This window comes from Corapipo altera, unplaced genomic scaffold (genome assembly GCF_003945725.1).
Source record: "Corapipo altera isolate COAL_440 unplaced genomic scaffold, ASM394572v1 2b, whole genome shotgun sequence".
Lineage (NCBI taxonomy): Eukaryota > Metazoa > Chordata > Aves > Passeriformes > Pipridae > Corapipo > Corapipo altera.
Genome location: NW_020884874.1, coordinates 19,283,504 through 19,300,281, shown reverse-complemented (window position 1 = coordinate 19,300,281; position 16,778 = coordinate 19,283,504). Strand labels below are relative to the sequence as shown.

Genomic DNA, 16,778 nt, shown 5'->3' with positions numbered 1-16,778 from the left:
GGAAATCAATAATGTTTTGTTTCTTTTTCAAGCAACATGGACAATTGCAGGGACACTCCCAGGTGAACACAGGATCTCACTGAAGACCTGGAAAAATTCAGACAGTGTAGGCAGGGAAGGGTACCTGTAATCCAGGTCCTACATCTCCTCCTCCCTGGCAAAATACACAGTATAAAATTGTGCCAGGTCTGTGAGAGCGTACACCTGAGTGCTCTATCTGCTTCACATGGGGACAAAAGAGTTCTCCTGACGCAACACCAAACTTGCCACTGGGTGACCTCCAGTTTTATATTCTGTCATCTGTGTTTCCAGTCTGGGTCTCATGGTGAAAGGTTGCACTGTTTCCCTCACTTTGTGACCTGGGGTAATGTTTTCCTGAGTGACTCAGATTGGCAGTCACTGTTGGCTCCCAGTCAGGAGCAGTTCAAACATTTTTAATTTAATGTGGATGTTTCTGATTTTGTAGTTCTTAACTTTTCATTTGAAAGATGGCCTCTTTTCAGATTGTTTATCAGAAACTCTGACAGAGCATAAAAGTCTCTGACATTTAGATGTTAGCAACCAGTTTGAGGGAGAAATTCCAAAAAGGAAAAATCCAAGTTGATGAGATTTTATGGATAGCTCCAGAAAGGGAGTGATTTTGGATTCCCGGATACTAAAGTTGTGATGTTGTGGGATAGGATATATCATCATAAATGTCATGATTCATATATTGCAGAATGGTTGATTACCATTTTTAATTGGCTATACATAGTTCATATTCTTTGTTCCTTAATAATTATATACAGTACTCCATCTTAGATATTTTAGTGACTGGATAACAATCCCTGCTGTGTCCCTCTGCTATTTGCTTATCTTAAAATAGACTGCTAATATCATATTGGTGTAAAATTTGGCTTCAGGCACTGCTATGTCTGTTATGTATTTTAGAAGACTAATATAGGTCATTAGGAAGCCTCTTACCTTCTCTGAGATACTTGATACCCTTTTGCATTTTTAATTTTCAAATTTGAAATTATTTCACTGATTATTCATAAATACAAAGAAAAAGTGAACTATCAGAGTGTAGCAATTGTGCGAATACAAATTAATCTTTTTTGTGTGTATCTCGATTAATACGAATGACTAATAATTATAAGCATTTAGATGATGAAGGTAACAATTATTAATAGTTACACAAACAAACACATATGGCTAAACATATGTAGGTGAACAAAATAGATTATATCTTTTTGACTGTTAAAAACTCATCCTCTTCACAGCAGGCTTTTGTTCTTTAAACTAATTTTTGAAATCAAGAGAAGTTCTTGAGACAGTGCAGCATTAAAATACTCTGTAATTCTCTTGTCTGCTGCACTCAAGGTACTGGTATTATGTACAGGTTTGGGATTCAGTAAGCAAATGTTCATGTTTAGTTGATACTCTTAATCTGAGAGATTGTAAAAGGGGTATATTTTGTCATTTGAGGTATGCTGTAATGTAACAGGCAATCCTAAGCAAAGGAAAAATATAATTAATGCTAGGACTCCAGGCAAAGAAATAGATAAAATTCATAAGCAGAAGATAATTTTTAAGACAATAAAACACAAAAGTTTTAAGCTTTGCTTTAAATATTTAATATGAAAATCATACACGGAACCTTTTGAGGTCTGATTATTTCCTTGTATTGTTTCTTCTGCCTGTGATTTATCTTCTTTTCCCTGAAATCCGTGTTAGATATCTCAGTGGAAGGGACAGGAAGGCTACAGGGAGTACATATTTTTCCTTCACATCTAAACACCAAAGAGAACAAGATACTGTACTTAAAAACTGTCCTGTGGACTGTCCCTATTTATTACATCCTGAATACAGTTTGAACTCATTTCCAGGTTATTGAGGTTGATTTCTCAATTTTCATGTAAAAAACTTAGGACATAGCATGAAAAATGTGAAACAATTTGGTTTTGTTTTTTTTGTGTTTGAAAAACAGATTTATAGCCATGGCTCACTGTGTTCTTTTGTTGCAGGTTTGATAGATAACTCTGGTCTGAGGCTAATTTATACTCCAGTTTTAAGGAAATATGATGCTGGAGTTATTGAAGCTGGTCTTTGGGTCAGCCTCTTCCACAATATCCCACCAGGCATGCCCGAATTTGTGTCAGAGGGTCACTGCACACTGGAATGTCTGGAAGAGGTATGACCCCTGCCTAAATCCATTGGTTTTCATTCATAGAAATAGTTTTAGAGTCACTTTAACTTCTTGGGAAGATTGATGTGAGCAAAGGCATCTGGTAGTACATTTTGCTGTCCAAAATGCTGAGTCTTTTTGAAATGGGTCTTTAGACTACTCAATATTCAAGCTGCTTTACTTACATGAGTAATACTGGATGACACAGTGCTTGCAATGTTTTAATTTTGTGTTGAATATATAAGCATACACTGCTTTCCATGGCAAAGCTATTAACAACTTGGAATACCTAGCCCAGAAAAAATGTTGAAACTAATTCAGACCTGTGCATGTGCAAAAGGCTCCTAATGATGAGGTAAAGCCTGAAAGGTTCTTAGACCAACCACAGAAAATAAAGACCTGACCAGGTTTTGTTGTATGGCCCAAAGTACAATTATGCATTTATTAAATACTTGGTTTCATTAAAATAACTTAAATATCTCTGCAGGTAATGGAAGCATTGTCCAAGATCTGTGATTAATGTATCATGGTTGATTCTCATATACTTTGTCCTTTATAGGGAAAGGTTGAATCAAGAACTTAGTTTACTATGAAGGTCAAATTAGATAGAGAATTTAGATTTCTTCTTGGAGGTGTTAAATATTGCATATTCTCCTAGCATTTTTCAGCTTGAATAATCTATTATCATGAGGTTTCTGACCCTAAGGCTATTCTTGAAAGGTACTGCGATAACAGATTATTTCTACCTTAACCTCTGAATAAGAACTAAGGTTGAGCATACTGGAAGTTTAGATCTGTAGATCTCAGCTAGAATGGGAGTGATGTCAGATTTGTATCAATTTGGAAAAGTTAATTTTCAAATGTTTTTGACCTGGAAAAAATTTCAGATGTGAACTTACAGTATTTCACTACCAGTTCACTTGAAGATGGGAAATAGAGTATATTATAATTACAGCCTCTCAATTTTAAGTGCATCTCTTGGCACGGTATTGATGACATCATTCATAACTACATAGAAAATGTTTTTCACAATAAAAATCCACATTCTCCAGTATCAGCCATTAGCACTAAAATAATGTGCAGGTTTTATAGTATGATTCCCTTGGAAGTCTTAAACTGTTAAGAATAATTTGCAGTCTAGCTGATTTTCATTAAAAAATGTATTTACTAGGAGTAAAACCATGAGTTTTTTGTAAAAAAAAATTACAGAAAAAATCTAGCCTTCTTTTTTTTGTGTATACAACCTTAATTTCACATACAGGTTTGGTTTCAGTCTAGACTACATTTTGCAGTAAACTGCGTGAATGCAAAATGCATTAATTAATATATTTTCACTCTGTACATTACATTACATGACATTACCTTGCATTTGGGCACACTAATAGTGGTTTCCCTTGGCCAGGCTCTAGGTGCTGAGAGACCTACTGGGATTCAAGTGTTTGCGGTCCTTCTTCATGCACATCTTGCTGGCAGAGCTATCAGGATGCGCCACTTCCATAATGGCGAGGAGCAGAAGCTGCTTGCTTATGATGATGAGTTTGACTTCAACTTCCAGGAGTTTCAGTATCTGAAAGAAGAAAGAACCATCTTGCCAGTATGACACACTTCATTCTTTCCCGTAAACTCTTTAAGAGATCATGTGCCTAACATTTTCTCACATGTAGGATTAATTTTGCTACAAAATTTCTTATCATTGCATCATAGAATTTTTGAATGTTTTGTTAGTTTTTCCACTTATCACAGACTAATGCATTAAAATTTCGTTATCTCAGGAGTGTCCACACAATTCACCACAGAACTGGCTTGGTCCATCAATTCAAGCTATTCTTCGAGTATGTTTGATATCCATAATTACTTGATTAGAACTTTACTATCACAAATGTTTGAACATAGCAGATTAGCAAATCCGACATGTGCCTGGCTGTGCCATCGTTGTGCATTCAGCAAGATGAATAATGGAAATGTCAATGCATGGCTTTACAGAGCTGTTGGAACCAAGAAGCACATCGTCAGTTTTTTCACACAGCAAATGTCCAGCCTTGCAAACATGTCTACAAATCAGCCGTATCTTCTGTTTGCTTCACATTTTTTGTTGTTGTTGGAAGGAAAGCTCCATGCTTATCTTCCACATGAGGTTTCACTTGTAAACACAACCCTTTTGAAAAAGAAATCATACAACTCTATCTATTATACTTGTGAAAATAGCGTAACATAACTTATAGAAAATTTCCAGCTACAGTTATCTTATGAAGCAGTAGCTATCCACAGATATCGCATGAAAAGAGTCTGGGTTTTTTGGTGAGTCATTCACTTAAAAATTATTCACTCATCTTTTATTAGTTCCAGCCAGCATATTTTTTGAGGTTTTGACCTGAAGACAGAAAGTTTAGTGCTGCACACTCTGGGTGCTCCAGATCTGGCCAGCAGAGAAGCTTGTCCTGGTGCATGGGAACAAGCCTGTTACTTAATAGAATTGATCAGACACAAAATGTCAGAAAAGACCAATGAAATCATTGAACTTCAAGTATAGTCAGGAGCCCCATGGTTTTAAACTTCCAGGCTTCTTTTCAAGTCTCTTTGTCTCTTCTGTCTCTTCTCCCACACTGGGATACTTTGATATTTGTACTTTAAAGGTAAGAAGCTAAAATGCTAAATTTCTAGTTTAATTTCTACAGCAAAACCTGGATGTTCAAGTGCAGCATTTACTCTTTGAAGTCAAACTGCTTGTACTCTACAGAGACTTCAAAGACAAACTGGTGTTACCTCCTTCAGGAAAGAAGTGTTGAAAGGTTTAGGAAGAAGGCTGGCAGAAGATAACAGGTTTGCAGAGAAAGCCTGTAATATTTTTAGGAAAATCTATGCAGATTATAGAGGAAGGCCTCTTACAATTCAAGAACATAAGGGAGTAGACAGCATAAAGACTAAAAAAGGTATCTGATAGTATCAGCAACATGAAAATACCCCCACCTTGAGTGGAGAGCCTTTTTTCAAGCCTTTCTTTGCTTTTATCTTATGCAAAACTACCAATGCAGCTTTGCACACATCATCTGGTGTAATTCAGGTAACAGTCTAATCAATTAACTAATAATAATAAATTTTTTAGGTAAGTTCTACTTTTAAGTAAGTTCTCACTTCCCAGAAGCTCTTCCAAGGGTGTATCCTTCTTTTAGCTTGTGGAGTCCAGTTTATTTGCTTTCTTCACATGCTCACACACTCTTCTCCGTTTAGAAGCAGGAGATGGAATAACATGGAAGGAACACTTTTAGTGAACCTTATACAGTCCATAAGCTATGAAAACCATAGATCTTTCTGGTGGGAACCAGCATATTTCTGCTGGAAGTAGTGAAGCAATGCCAGTTCTTGCTGCTTCAGAAACCTCCATCTCCATTTGGCTGACATGAGGCTGACACACCTTCTTCCAGCGGTCTGGAGTACAGACCCTGCTGGCATTTATCTGGTGATGAGACAGCCTTCAGGAAAGGAGAAAATCTAAGCCTTTAAAGGGTGATCTGATTTTTTTCAGGGAAGTATAATGGGTGATAAGGGAAGATGATGATACAAGAAAAATAAACCAAACCAAACAAACATCTGGCATCCTTATGACACGAAGTTGACCAAAATACCAGGTTTTTGGTGTCTGGCTATGTTCTTGAATACTTGAATTTCCACTTGGTTATTGTGGTGATTTTGAGATTTGTAGTTGATTAGGTACAGGGAGTAAAGGTATTAGCAAACAGTTGATCAGTTTGTCAAGGTACCAAAAAAGGTAATTGTATGCACTTGAGAAGGTAAGTATTAAGTCTTTCCCATACATATCTGTCAATGTAGTGAAGTCTCTACCTGCCACTCCTCTACTCCCAGGCTTGGCAAAGAAATAGCTGCCTTTGTGATGTGGAAAACCTTCTTTTCCTCATTTGCCAAATATTTCTGCTGTAGTTGGCAGGATAAACTGGCCTGAGTAAAGTAGCACTGGATGAGTTTTGGAGCAAGAATCATTTGTATGCATCATCTAGCATATAATTTTCCAGAAATTGGATGATAACTGGGCACCTTCACTGCTATTTAAAAAAAAATGCAGGCAACAGTCTTAATAAGACTCTGTTTAAATCCATGGGGGTTCCCTGAGAATCTGGGATAATATGAATGCTAAGTACCGAGGCCTTAGCATAGGGCAATTACTTAACCCTTCTCTTTGAAAAAGTCATATCCACTGCTCTGATGTTTATTTCTTAAGTGCTCACTGTCATCTGTGATTACCTGAAGTTGGTGTTGATAAGCTTCAAAACTGTGAACTTTCTAAATCTTGTGTTCCAGGGAGATAATTTAATCACAGAATGTCACTACAATACTGTGGACCGAATTCGCATGACATGGGTAAGCAATATTTTAGTGGATCAAAATAAGTACACAGACAATATTGCAGACTAAAACCTTTTTCATAAAACACTTAAAAAAAACGAACTTACTTGTTAAGGCCTGTGTGCATGTAATTATGTATTATCTTTCGTAGATTCTTAGGTTTTTAAATCTTCTGAATGATTGTGATCATAGTCTTATCTCTTGCATAAGGCATTCATATGACTAGTTTATAACAATAAGCACTTCAGCTCACAGAAAATCTTTAAAAGTCAAACTTTGCTAGTATAAGGAATACTTTCATCACAACATGTATTTACATGCAAATTCTGCAAATTCTAATGAATTATTTTTATGGACTTACTACATGTTTTTCCCCGACATTGTGACTGCCAGTTCTTATGTATTGATTTTTACTTAAGATATGACCAGGATGTTACTGGACTGTTTAGTTTTGTGCTGAATGTAGAACCCAGGCAGAATGCAGCTCCTTTGGACTGGGAAGAGGAGCCAAGGACCCTTCCCCCATCAAGGGGGTCCAGCTCAGGTTTGGCACACGTCAGTGCAGTCTCTCAGGTGCAGCTTTAGAGATTGGCACTGGCCAATGTGATGCAGCCACTTGGTTTTGGAGGTAAAAGAAATTTGGTTGTTGGCACATGAGCTGGACTGTATCAGTTGGCTAAAAAAATGTAGAGTGATGCCAGACCCAGTGTGGCTATGGGAGGCATATAGCTGCCTTCGCCTGGGTCTGATCTTGCTTACTGGGGAGGGACTGGTTCCAGACCTCTAGGAGGTGAGACCTGAGGGGTTTCTGTTCTGCAGGGAAGAACTGTTCCTGGCATCCAGTGAGCTCAGGGATACTTCTCCTTGAATCATGGCTTGCATGTAGGCACATGCAGTAGTTATATTAAGAAACAAAATAGCAAGAATGGAGGGTGTTGAGGTTTTGTCCTGTTTTTCTATGCGGTGACCACACTAGCTCTTGGCCTCTGGTTCATGTGTTTTGTCTTCTCCATTCCCATTCCTGTGATTCCATGATATTTGTGGAACTGTACCCACACAGGATTTAGGATTATGTAGCACATAATCTTCTCCATATTTACCAAGATTAATTTTAAATTAGTTGTTTGCACCATGGTACTCAATGGAAGAGTATTTAAGATTCTATTTCTAGAAATGTTACTCTAATTAATTCTTTTATAATTAGTGCTCATTTTTCTTGAGTCAACATTGTCTGTTAGCAGAAATAATTGAGCTTTTTCTTACTGTTTATTTTCCTGAGTACTTATAAGCAGAGTCCAGAGAGATACATATTCCATCCCAATCTCCATTTTACTAGGCAATGCTACTTAATTTCTTATTTAACAGATCAATTATCCTACAGATTTTTTCTACCTCTGTTCCACTTTGAAGCCCTTTTCTGAAACATGGTTGATATAAGTACCTTGGAGACAACTGAAAGCAAACCTGAACTTCTCAGATAGTACTCTTCAACATAATATGAGTCTTATTTTATTCATAGTTGTTCTTTCTGATGTCTTTTTATCTTAGAAGCTATTGCTTGAGCTTGCTAAATATTTTGTAATTAATTATGTGATAATTCTTTTTACTTGATAACCTAGCATACAAGATAAACTTGCTGAGTTGGTCTCCTGACACACATTTCATTAGCATATAAATGCTAATCAGTGGTTTCATCTGTGGGATTACAACGCTACCTTGATTAAAAGAAAAATCCCGTTTTCAGGGTGGTCTGAGCACCAGGAATGAAATGTGCCTGTCATATCTGCTCTATTACCCAAGAATCAACCTCACCCGATGTGCAAGTATTCCAGATATAATGGAACAGCTCCAGTTCATTGGAGTTAAGGAAATCTATAGACCAGTCAGGTATGCAAAATGTTTATGAATATGTGTAGCACCTCTACTTCTGTCTATGGGCCTATAGAATAATTTTTAGACAGCTTTTCTTTCTGGTAGTGCAACATGGTCACTCATGCTGCTTTCTTTTGATCAATATGCTGTGCTGATAAGTATTTTTCCTGCCAAATTACTCTGCCTTTTTTTTTCTTTTGATAGGAAAGCAGCTTATCCTTTTAAAAAAATTATATTGTTCACAAAATGCTTCCCAGTTTGCTGTTGAATCTGCCTTTTCTGTTTTTTAAGTCAATGGGATAACCTGCACAACAATATCACTCATTAAGAATGATTTCCAGAATCTAACATAAAACTTAAATTTTGCTAGAAGATAGGAGGAAGTCCAGTATAGACAGGTTAAATCTGTTTGAATATATAAAAGTCAATAAAGAGTTTATTTCAAGTTTTAAGTCTCCTTCATAATGCTTAAAATTAAAGCACCTCAACAGCAGATCAAGAGTGGAAGTGATTGTAAACAGTGAGAACAATCAAAAGAGGAAAGTTCCCATATGAATGAAATGCAGAAAAAAAATTAAACAGTAAAAAGTAAAATGCACTATTAGCAGTGAAAGGTGAATTAAATTTGTATTGTTAGTTGCACTAAATTAAGGTAATAGCAAGATTTTAAAATCAAATGGATAGACTACTAGTGTGTCACCGCAATTACATTTTAAAAATTGTCTTTCCTTACACAGTTTATCTTAACAAAACATATAAAACTATTATTGCAAAATAATTTGATGTACAGGCTTGGTGGTCTTAGTTCTGAAATTTATATTCAAGAAAGAAGAGTTTGAAGGAATGCATCGTGCAATGAATGTCTACTTAATTTTCCACACTATTTCCACTTACAACCTCTTTTAATACAGAGAGAACAGAGTTTCTAAATTAGTCCTAGCTAAAAGAGTCTCTCTGAACTTAGAAAGAAAATATTCTAACAAATATATGCTCTCTTGAGTGTTCATTCATGATAACTGTACTTAAGGAAAAAATGCACATTTGGCCTGGGGAAATAAGGATGTTCTGAATAGACTAAGTATGCAGACTGTCTGCCACAAATGGAATAGTAATTAGAAGAGGAGATTATTAATGCCTCTAGTATTTATGACCTAATCCACAGTTCTTGTTTCATTAAACTCTGTCAGCCTAAGGATATGTGACCTGATACTCATCTCTCTTGTGTCAGTCTAACACTAGAATTGCTTCACTGACTCCTCTAAAGTCTCTCTCGATTTACACACAAAGACAAACTGGAAGCAGGAACAAGGCACTGTAGCTCACTTTAGGACATTTTTCTTCAGTGGTTTAAATCATGAGGAGCTCAGATGAAAGTAATTGGGCCACAATAGTGTCAAATAGGTGCTTGATTAAAATTATATGCTCGATACCTAGAGGCTGAGTGGACATCAAGAACACAGTGGACACAGAACTCTGGCATAGGCAATTTACCCAAAGCAAGTGGGAGACAGCCTACTGCAAGATAAGACAGAGTGTTATCTAAAGTGCTTTGAAAAGATAACTCATGCTCCAACCAAAATATTAATTAGGTTACTTAGATAAAGTTTTGAATACTTTTGTTCTTCCACTAGCTGTATTGGACTTTATGTTTTTAAGAACTTGACCTGTCCTCCATATTGTTTTCATTCATCCCAGTAGAGTCAAACAAGGAGAAAGCAGGAAGAATGGAAAAGGTTTTCTTTAGTTTTGTTTTGGATTTTTTCCTAATTTTCCTTTGTTACTATTTTTTAATTTTCTTTACTAAACGAAAGACAAGAAATCTCATTCCTTCCCTTTCCACATCTTTGGCTGGTGGGGAGTGGGATTTTCCCCATTTGTTGATGGGAAGGTTCCCACATGTGGGCAATAGAGCAGCACAGCAGGTCTTTCTATACAACCTCTGGCCAAAACTCCCTTTGCAGCCAGCATGTAGGAACCTGCCAAAAGGCAATGTCCACACAAACAGTTATTCTCTGCTGCCAACCAGTGCACGTCAGAGCAACTCCTGTGATGTTAGGCTCAGTTTTGACCTATTATCTGAGTTATGACCAGAGCTTGGCAGAACCATCTGGAAGCAGCTTTCTAATGGCAAATGTTTCTTGGCAACCCAGCCTGCCAAGCCTCAGAGAGGGTGTGGGTTTTTTTGGTTTTGTTTTTTTTTGAGAAGTTACAGCAGAAGATCTGTTTTGTGTATTCAGTTTGTAGATCAGAGAACAGCAATGTAACTCTTGAAGTCCTTCATTTCTAAAAGCGTCTGGCAGCAAGTCCTAAAGAGTCCTAAGTCTGTTAAAATCAATGAAACTGCTTCGCTTTTCAGTAGAATAGAACTTAACTGTGAATGTGAGCTATGCATAATATACACAGTAATAGTACGTTTATTTTTCTGAGTAGATTCTCCAAAAGCTTTTCCTCATCAGTTCCAACTTGATAGTATTTATGTTTTGGGTTTTTTTAAATCTAATTGTAATTATTTGTATTTTTTTTTAGGACTTGGCCTTTCATTATCAAGAGTCCTAAGCAATATAAAAACCTATCTTTTATGGATGCAATGAACAAATTCAAATGGTCCAGATCAGAGGGTCTCTCCTATAATAAACTTGTTCTTAAACTACCTGTGAACGTGAGGTGTTCAAAAACAGATAATGCAGAATGGTCGGTAAGTCTGTGTGTTGAAAAGGAAGCAACAATGTCGTGAAACAAATGTGATTTACTCTCTTTCATTGTATATGAATAAATATCTGGTTATATCTCTTTAGAATGTTTACATGGCTATATTACATTTACATACAATAACAAATGATGAGAAAGTTTTATCAATGCTTTCACCTAACTTGTGTTCTAGAAGCATTTAAAGAGAAAAGTTGGAGCTTTGATCAGCACTTGGGACCGGTAATAGAAGAATGGAGTCTTTCAGTGTGGTTGGGATTGGTCAGAGAGTAACCACGCATGTCCGGATTACGTGACTGAGTCAGGAAGCTGTTTTTCCTTGGCTGCCTTCATGGTCAGGGACTTATGTTAGGGTCTTGAGATGGGTGATTCAAGATCCCCAAATCCGGTTTCCTCTCTGAGTCACCTTCTAGGGATAAGTTTATTGACTGCATAAGGTAGCCTCAAGAATCTACTTTCTTAACTCAGGCATCTAGACAATCTAGAGTTATAATGAGTACTCTTCCAATATCTTTTGCTTTTCTGTTTGTCTTGTGTCATAGAATGGTCTATAGTCTTGGGCCAAAGAAAGTACATTTGGATTGTCTGTTTCCCCTGTGAACCTTTGTAAGATTTTATCTTCTGTAGGTTTCCCTTCCCTATTCTCTTGATGAAAATAGCCTGTAAAATAAAAAATAATTGCCCAGTAAGTTATTATTTATTCTAAATGTCTACTGGTATTTTTCCAGGACTGCTGGGAAAAGCTGTCATCATTAGGGTGATTATTCACCATTTTGGGGTAAACTTCTTGATCATTACAACTGAGCAGTAGCAGTTGCATATCTGTTTTTTCACTGATTATTTGTCAGACGACAAGTTAAGATGATGACAGAAATTTTATCAAGCAGGAATAAGCTGGTTTTTCTCTTATTTTAATGGTATACTTTCTGGAAAATGCTGTTCCTCTCTATCTTACAGGATGAAGGAGCAACACTTAAAAAACATAGTCAAAGAATGAGCTCACTGAACTGGGTATTCTTAGTTCTTCCTTTTAATCATGGTTTCCTATTTCAAATGAATAGGGCGTATTCATCAAAGCTAAGATTAGGACTCCTTCCTTTCCCTTCACTTGTTAGTGATATTACACTAAAATGACCATTCGAATCAAAATCAAGAGTAAATTTAACGTGAATGGCCAAACAGTCTGTGAGTTGTTAAAAATTGAAGCAGAGGAACTGCGTTGAAAATACCTTCATCCTTCTATAGTAATGGTCCCTTGTTCAGTTTTAGTTTTGTGTTGTGTTTGCTAAGATTAAGTCAATATTTAGGTGTTTGGGTTTTTTTCTGCAGTGCAGAACAATTGAACATGGAAAAAAACCCAAAGCAAGCACATGCTGTACAGGTGGACATTCAGACTTTGAAAAGTGTTTGTGCCCAGGAGCTTGCTTTTGTAGAGATTATTTTCTTTAATATGTAGGGAGTACATTTAGGAAAAGCAAGCCACGCAGCACATACAAGTGTCTCTAACTGTATGTCAGAACCATAAAAAACATGTAGTTATGTCCAACCCAATAAAAATTCCACTGACTTTCAAGGGGAAAGTGTAAAACGCTCAGTTTATAGAAACATGACACTGCTGTATGTGACCTTGCTTGAGCAAGGACATAGGACCAGAGATCCTCTAGATCCTCCAGACCTCCAGAGATCCCTTCCAACCTCAATCAGTCTGTGATTCCGTGAAATACTGTGTACACAATTAGCTGCTTTGTACATGGAAGTGTAAACCTTGTACATAGAAATGAACATATTCAGATATCATTCTATATCCCTGTAGCACTGTGCCACTGTAAACTTCCAATTTTTTCTGCCAGAAGGATGCAAACAACAACCAAACCAACCAAACAATCCTACAAAGCAAGAAAAGGTCTCTCAAATCAACCAGCCACGGCATAACCTTGCTTTACTGGAGAGGATACCAGTGTACACAGCTGCTCTTGAGCTGAAAACATAGGATGTGCACACTGGCTGATCATTTGGCATGTAATATATCAATATTTTTGCTGAGTTTGATGTCTCCACAATAAGAGTCATAACCCCAGTACAAAACTAACAATAGATTCTCATGCAAGCTCCAGCTAGCTTAAGAGCAAAATACAGTTTTCTAATCCTATGTGGCAAAACTCTGATCATTTTTTGTTATTTTAATTGCAGATCCAAGGCATGACAGCTTTACCCCCTGAAATAGAGAGACCATACAAGACAGAGCCAGTAATATGCAGCTCATCTTCCTGTTTAAGTTGCAGTTTATTCCTCACCCTGTTGTTTGTGTTACACATCATAACCAGTAGCATAGGAAACATTGAGCTCTTTGTATAATAATTTTTATTCATTTGTGTTCTGTATGCCATGCAAGTTCTGATGTGTTTGCACTGTTGCTATTGTAGATTTATTTTTTTACATATCAATAAATGAAACTAGCCATTTCAAAATAAAGTGTGTATATCCTCTGAAAACTGTGGGTTTTTTGGTTTTCAATGTAAAGTATGTATGAAACACAGTAGGTACACTGACACATTGCATATAGAAATCTTTTCCTGTGACATTTTCTTATACTTTATCTTGACTATTTCACATGGTGCTTTCAAAGTCATCTATGTATATGAATGAAATTAATAAACTAAATGCAACCTAGTTAACCACATTCAATCTGATGAGTGCTGTATTATTTTGTCTTAGTTCTTGACATCTGCAGTTAATCAAATTACTAAACAGGTCTTGCAAACATATGTTTGTCTGACTGACATGTGCCGTAAAGCTACAGGGGGAATTCATTCAGGGAGGACATTTCTGGGAGCAACACACTGCAAACCATCTCAGCTCCTAAGAGAAGTGGGAACTATGGATGTGAAAGGGCTGAAAACACAGGCAGAACCCCAAATTTCCCCATAGTGAATCCTGTACAAGTCCTTTGGTTTGTTTGACATTTCTTTTTCCTGATCCTTGATAATTCAGTGTTTTTATTCTGTCTTAAGGTACTTGTCCAGTGAGTAAATCCTTAGCAAGAAGTAGGCACTCCTTTTTTGATCTGGACAGCAGTAGCAATTAAGATCTATCTTTCAATCAGGCTCTGGCATGCACAGGGAATCGGAGTATGAGCCTGCCAGGAGGTATTGTTAGCACATGCTGAGCATAATAATAGGCCAAACTGCTGATTAAGAGGTTGTTTTTCTGTCTTATATGTACAATTTTTTATTTATTTGTTTATATATTTGGAAATCGGCAACTTTTTGACTCAGATGGTGTTGGGCGAGGAAGATTCCCAAAAGAGACACAATTTATTACTCACCAATGAAATTAGGCAACACAGTAGAAAACAACATTGAACATTTAAAAAAACCCTTCATTTTTGTAGACATACCTCAGTTATAGTAAGATATAATTTTTTCAGTGTTGCAGAAACATAACTGGAGTGTGGCTATAAAAATAAGTTCGCTTGGACGCTAAAAGTGCTTCCCTGATCATTGCGACACCTGCAGTATGACTAACCTCTGTAGACTTAGTAACATACAGACCTTTCTTATGTACATTTTGCGTCATTGAGCGCTCTTGTGTAGTGTGGTGAGTCCAGAGCAGATCAAGAACCTGACTGAGACGAGATAAACTGTTTTTCTCCCTGTTTTTGTTCAGTAACTATTAACGACTGATACCACCTATCTATCTGTGCATTTACTCCTCTTAATGAGGCTGTTAGGCTGTTCTGATGCAAAGAAATATCACATAAGAAAGAAAATAAGGAGGGGATTTGAGAACTGTCTTCTCCGCGTTTGAGAAGTGAAAAGGAAAACATCACAGAGCTAGTAAGGCTCCACTGTGGGTAGCCAAAATGACAATGCATATGACACAGGAAAAAGGCACTGAAGCAGCTAATGCTTCAAGTAGAGATGAGAGAATTAATCAAGTATAGATTAATTTTCTAACAATCTCATTGCAGAACTTATGCATAAAGGGAGTTTAAAATGAACCATGAAGGTAGAGTTTCACAGGACCTACTATATCCTCCTAGTGATATATCTGCATTTGGAGTAGGAACAAGTCCCACGAAATCCTGGGAAATTTCTTTACCGTTGTTGGGCAGCTGCTTGCTCTAAGTATTTCTGGACAGTGATATGTTCTACTGTTCTTCCCTTTGGTCCTGGATAGGTAAGGAAAAGGTGTATGCCAAAGACCATATGGATTTTTTGGGGTTTAGCCCCTGAAGATTCAGTAAAGAAATGTAACTATTGACATATCTTCTTCCTGCCAGCAGAAGAACTATGTTCTTCTGTTTTGTGTTCCCAAAAAAACTGATTGAAAAACAAAAACTAAACATAGTATTAGCAAATTATAGGCAGAAAAGTCTTCTGAATGATTAGTGATCTGTTCTGAATATAAAAAGCTATGGGCATCCTCAGCTAAGATGTCATGGAGTCTAGGATGCCTCTTATTGTAAAAGTAATCAGGGGGAACCTTGGCCTTTCTTATGCTTAGATCCATCCCTAAAATGGGAATGTTTGAACATCTTTCTGTCAGGGAGCAAGGGGAAAAATAACAGGGAATGAAATAAGAAAAGAGCATTTGTGTTGGAGAGGGGAGCCCTTTCACATGCACTGTGGGGTCTCATTTGCTACTACTAGCATCCATTCTAGGCTGACTGGGTTTGTAACAAAGATAAAATAGATCTAGGACTATTTTCCTTTCTGGTTGTTCTCCGATTTTATGCGGTTTCTTATCTACAGGGATTTCCTTTCTATGGGCACCCGTCCTAAGAACATGTGAGCAGACGGGTGCTTGTTGTTGCCATCCAGTATGCCATGAGATGATGTAAAGCAAAGACAGCTCAAAAAGGATGTCTGTGGGAGATAGCTGGCAGTATATCAGGAAGACCTGTGATACACGTTAAATATTTTTATTTAACCTACAACTGTTTTATGACTTCTGGAGGAATGGAAAGGAAAATTTTACTTCACAGGTAAATAAAAAGAGAGACTGGTGATACAGTTCTGGGAGACTTCCAAATAAAAGGATTCAAAACATGTGAGCACATTACACTATTAAAAAAACTTAAAATAAGAAAAAAAATAAGAAGAATCTGAAATTTTTGAGAATTCAAACAAGGGTAAAAGTGAGAAATGCCACAAGCTAACTCTATGTCACTGAACTAAAAATGTATGCAGTAAAGAGACACCTAGTCACACTGCACATGAAAAGCTCTTAGACACAAATTTCTGTGGTTTTTATTCATTATTGTGCTGTGGTAAAGTGTATGTTCTTGTTTTGTATTTCTACTCAAAGCTCTCATAATAGTTACAGTTAAAAGTATATATAGAAAATACTATTATCAAGCAAACCATAGTAGAGGAGAAGATGTGTAAAATCTATGACTTAAGGGATGATGAACTCAAAATTACTAAGGATGATACTGTATTTTAATGATTACGTAATTTCTATGTGAAGAAGTGAGAAGTTAAATATATAAGTATTTTAGTGGGATAAGGTGTTGCATTCCAGAATAGGTGCCAAAAATCCTGTTCTGCTTAAATCAGATTCCCCACATAATGGTCCTGCTGCCTGTCATCTGCCAACTGTCTATAGTTATATTATTTATACTATTAGGTTTATTATTTGTTCATTATGGATCTTCCATTTAACAAACATA

At 36.7% G+C, this 16,778-nt stretch overlaps 1 protein-coding gene across 3 annotated transcripts in view; it reads left to right on the top strand.

Annotated features, from left to right (window-relative positions):
• MOXD1 (monooxygenase DBH like 1) overlaps window positions 1-13,766 on the top strand; it is a 64,471-nt gene extending 50,705 nt beyond the window's left edge. For 2 of the 3 annotated variants that reach the window (XM_027634185.1, XM_027634186.1), the window contains exons 7-12: window positions 2,007-2,173; window positions 3,570-3,761; window positions 6,482-6,541; window positions 8,271-8,413; window positions 10,925-11,093; window positions 13,295-13,590. In XM_027634185.1, the coding sequence (XP_027489986.1) occupies window positions 2,007-2,173; window positions 3,570-3,761; window positions 6,482-6,541; window positions 8,271-8,413; window positions 10,925-11,093; window positions 13,295-13,459 (896 nt within the window). In that variant the 3' untranslated portion in view covers window positions 13,460-13,590. Of the gene's footprint in view, window positions 1-2,006; window positions 2,174-3,569; window positions 3,762-6,481; window positions 6,542-8,270; window positions 8,414-10,924; window positions 11,094-13,294 lie in introns of all 3 variants that reach the window. The other variant, XM_027634184.1, reaches the window with a different exon arrangement.
• Window positions 13,767-16,778: the final 3,012 nt, after the last annotated feature.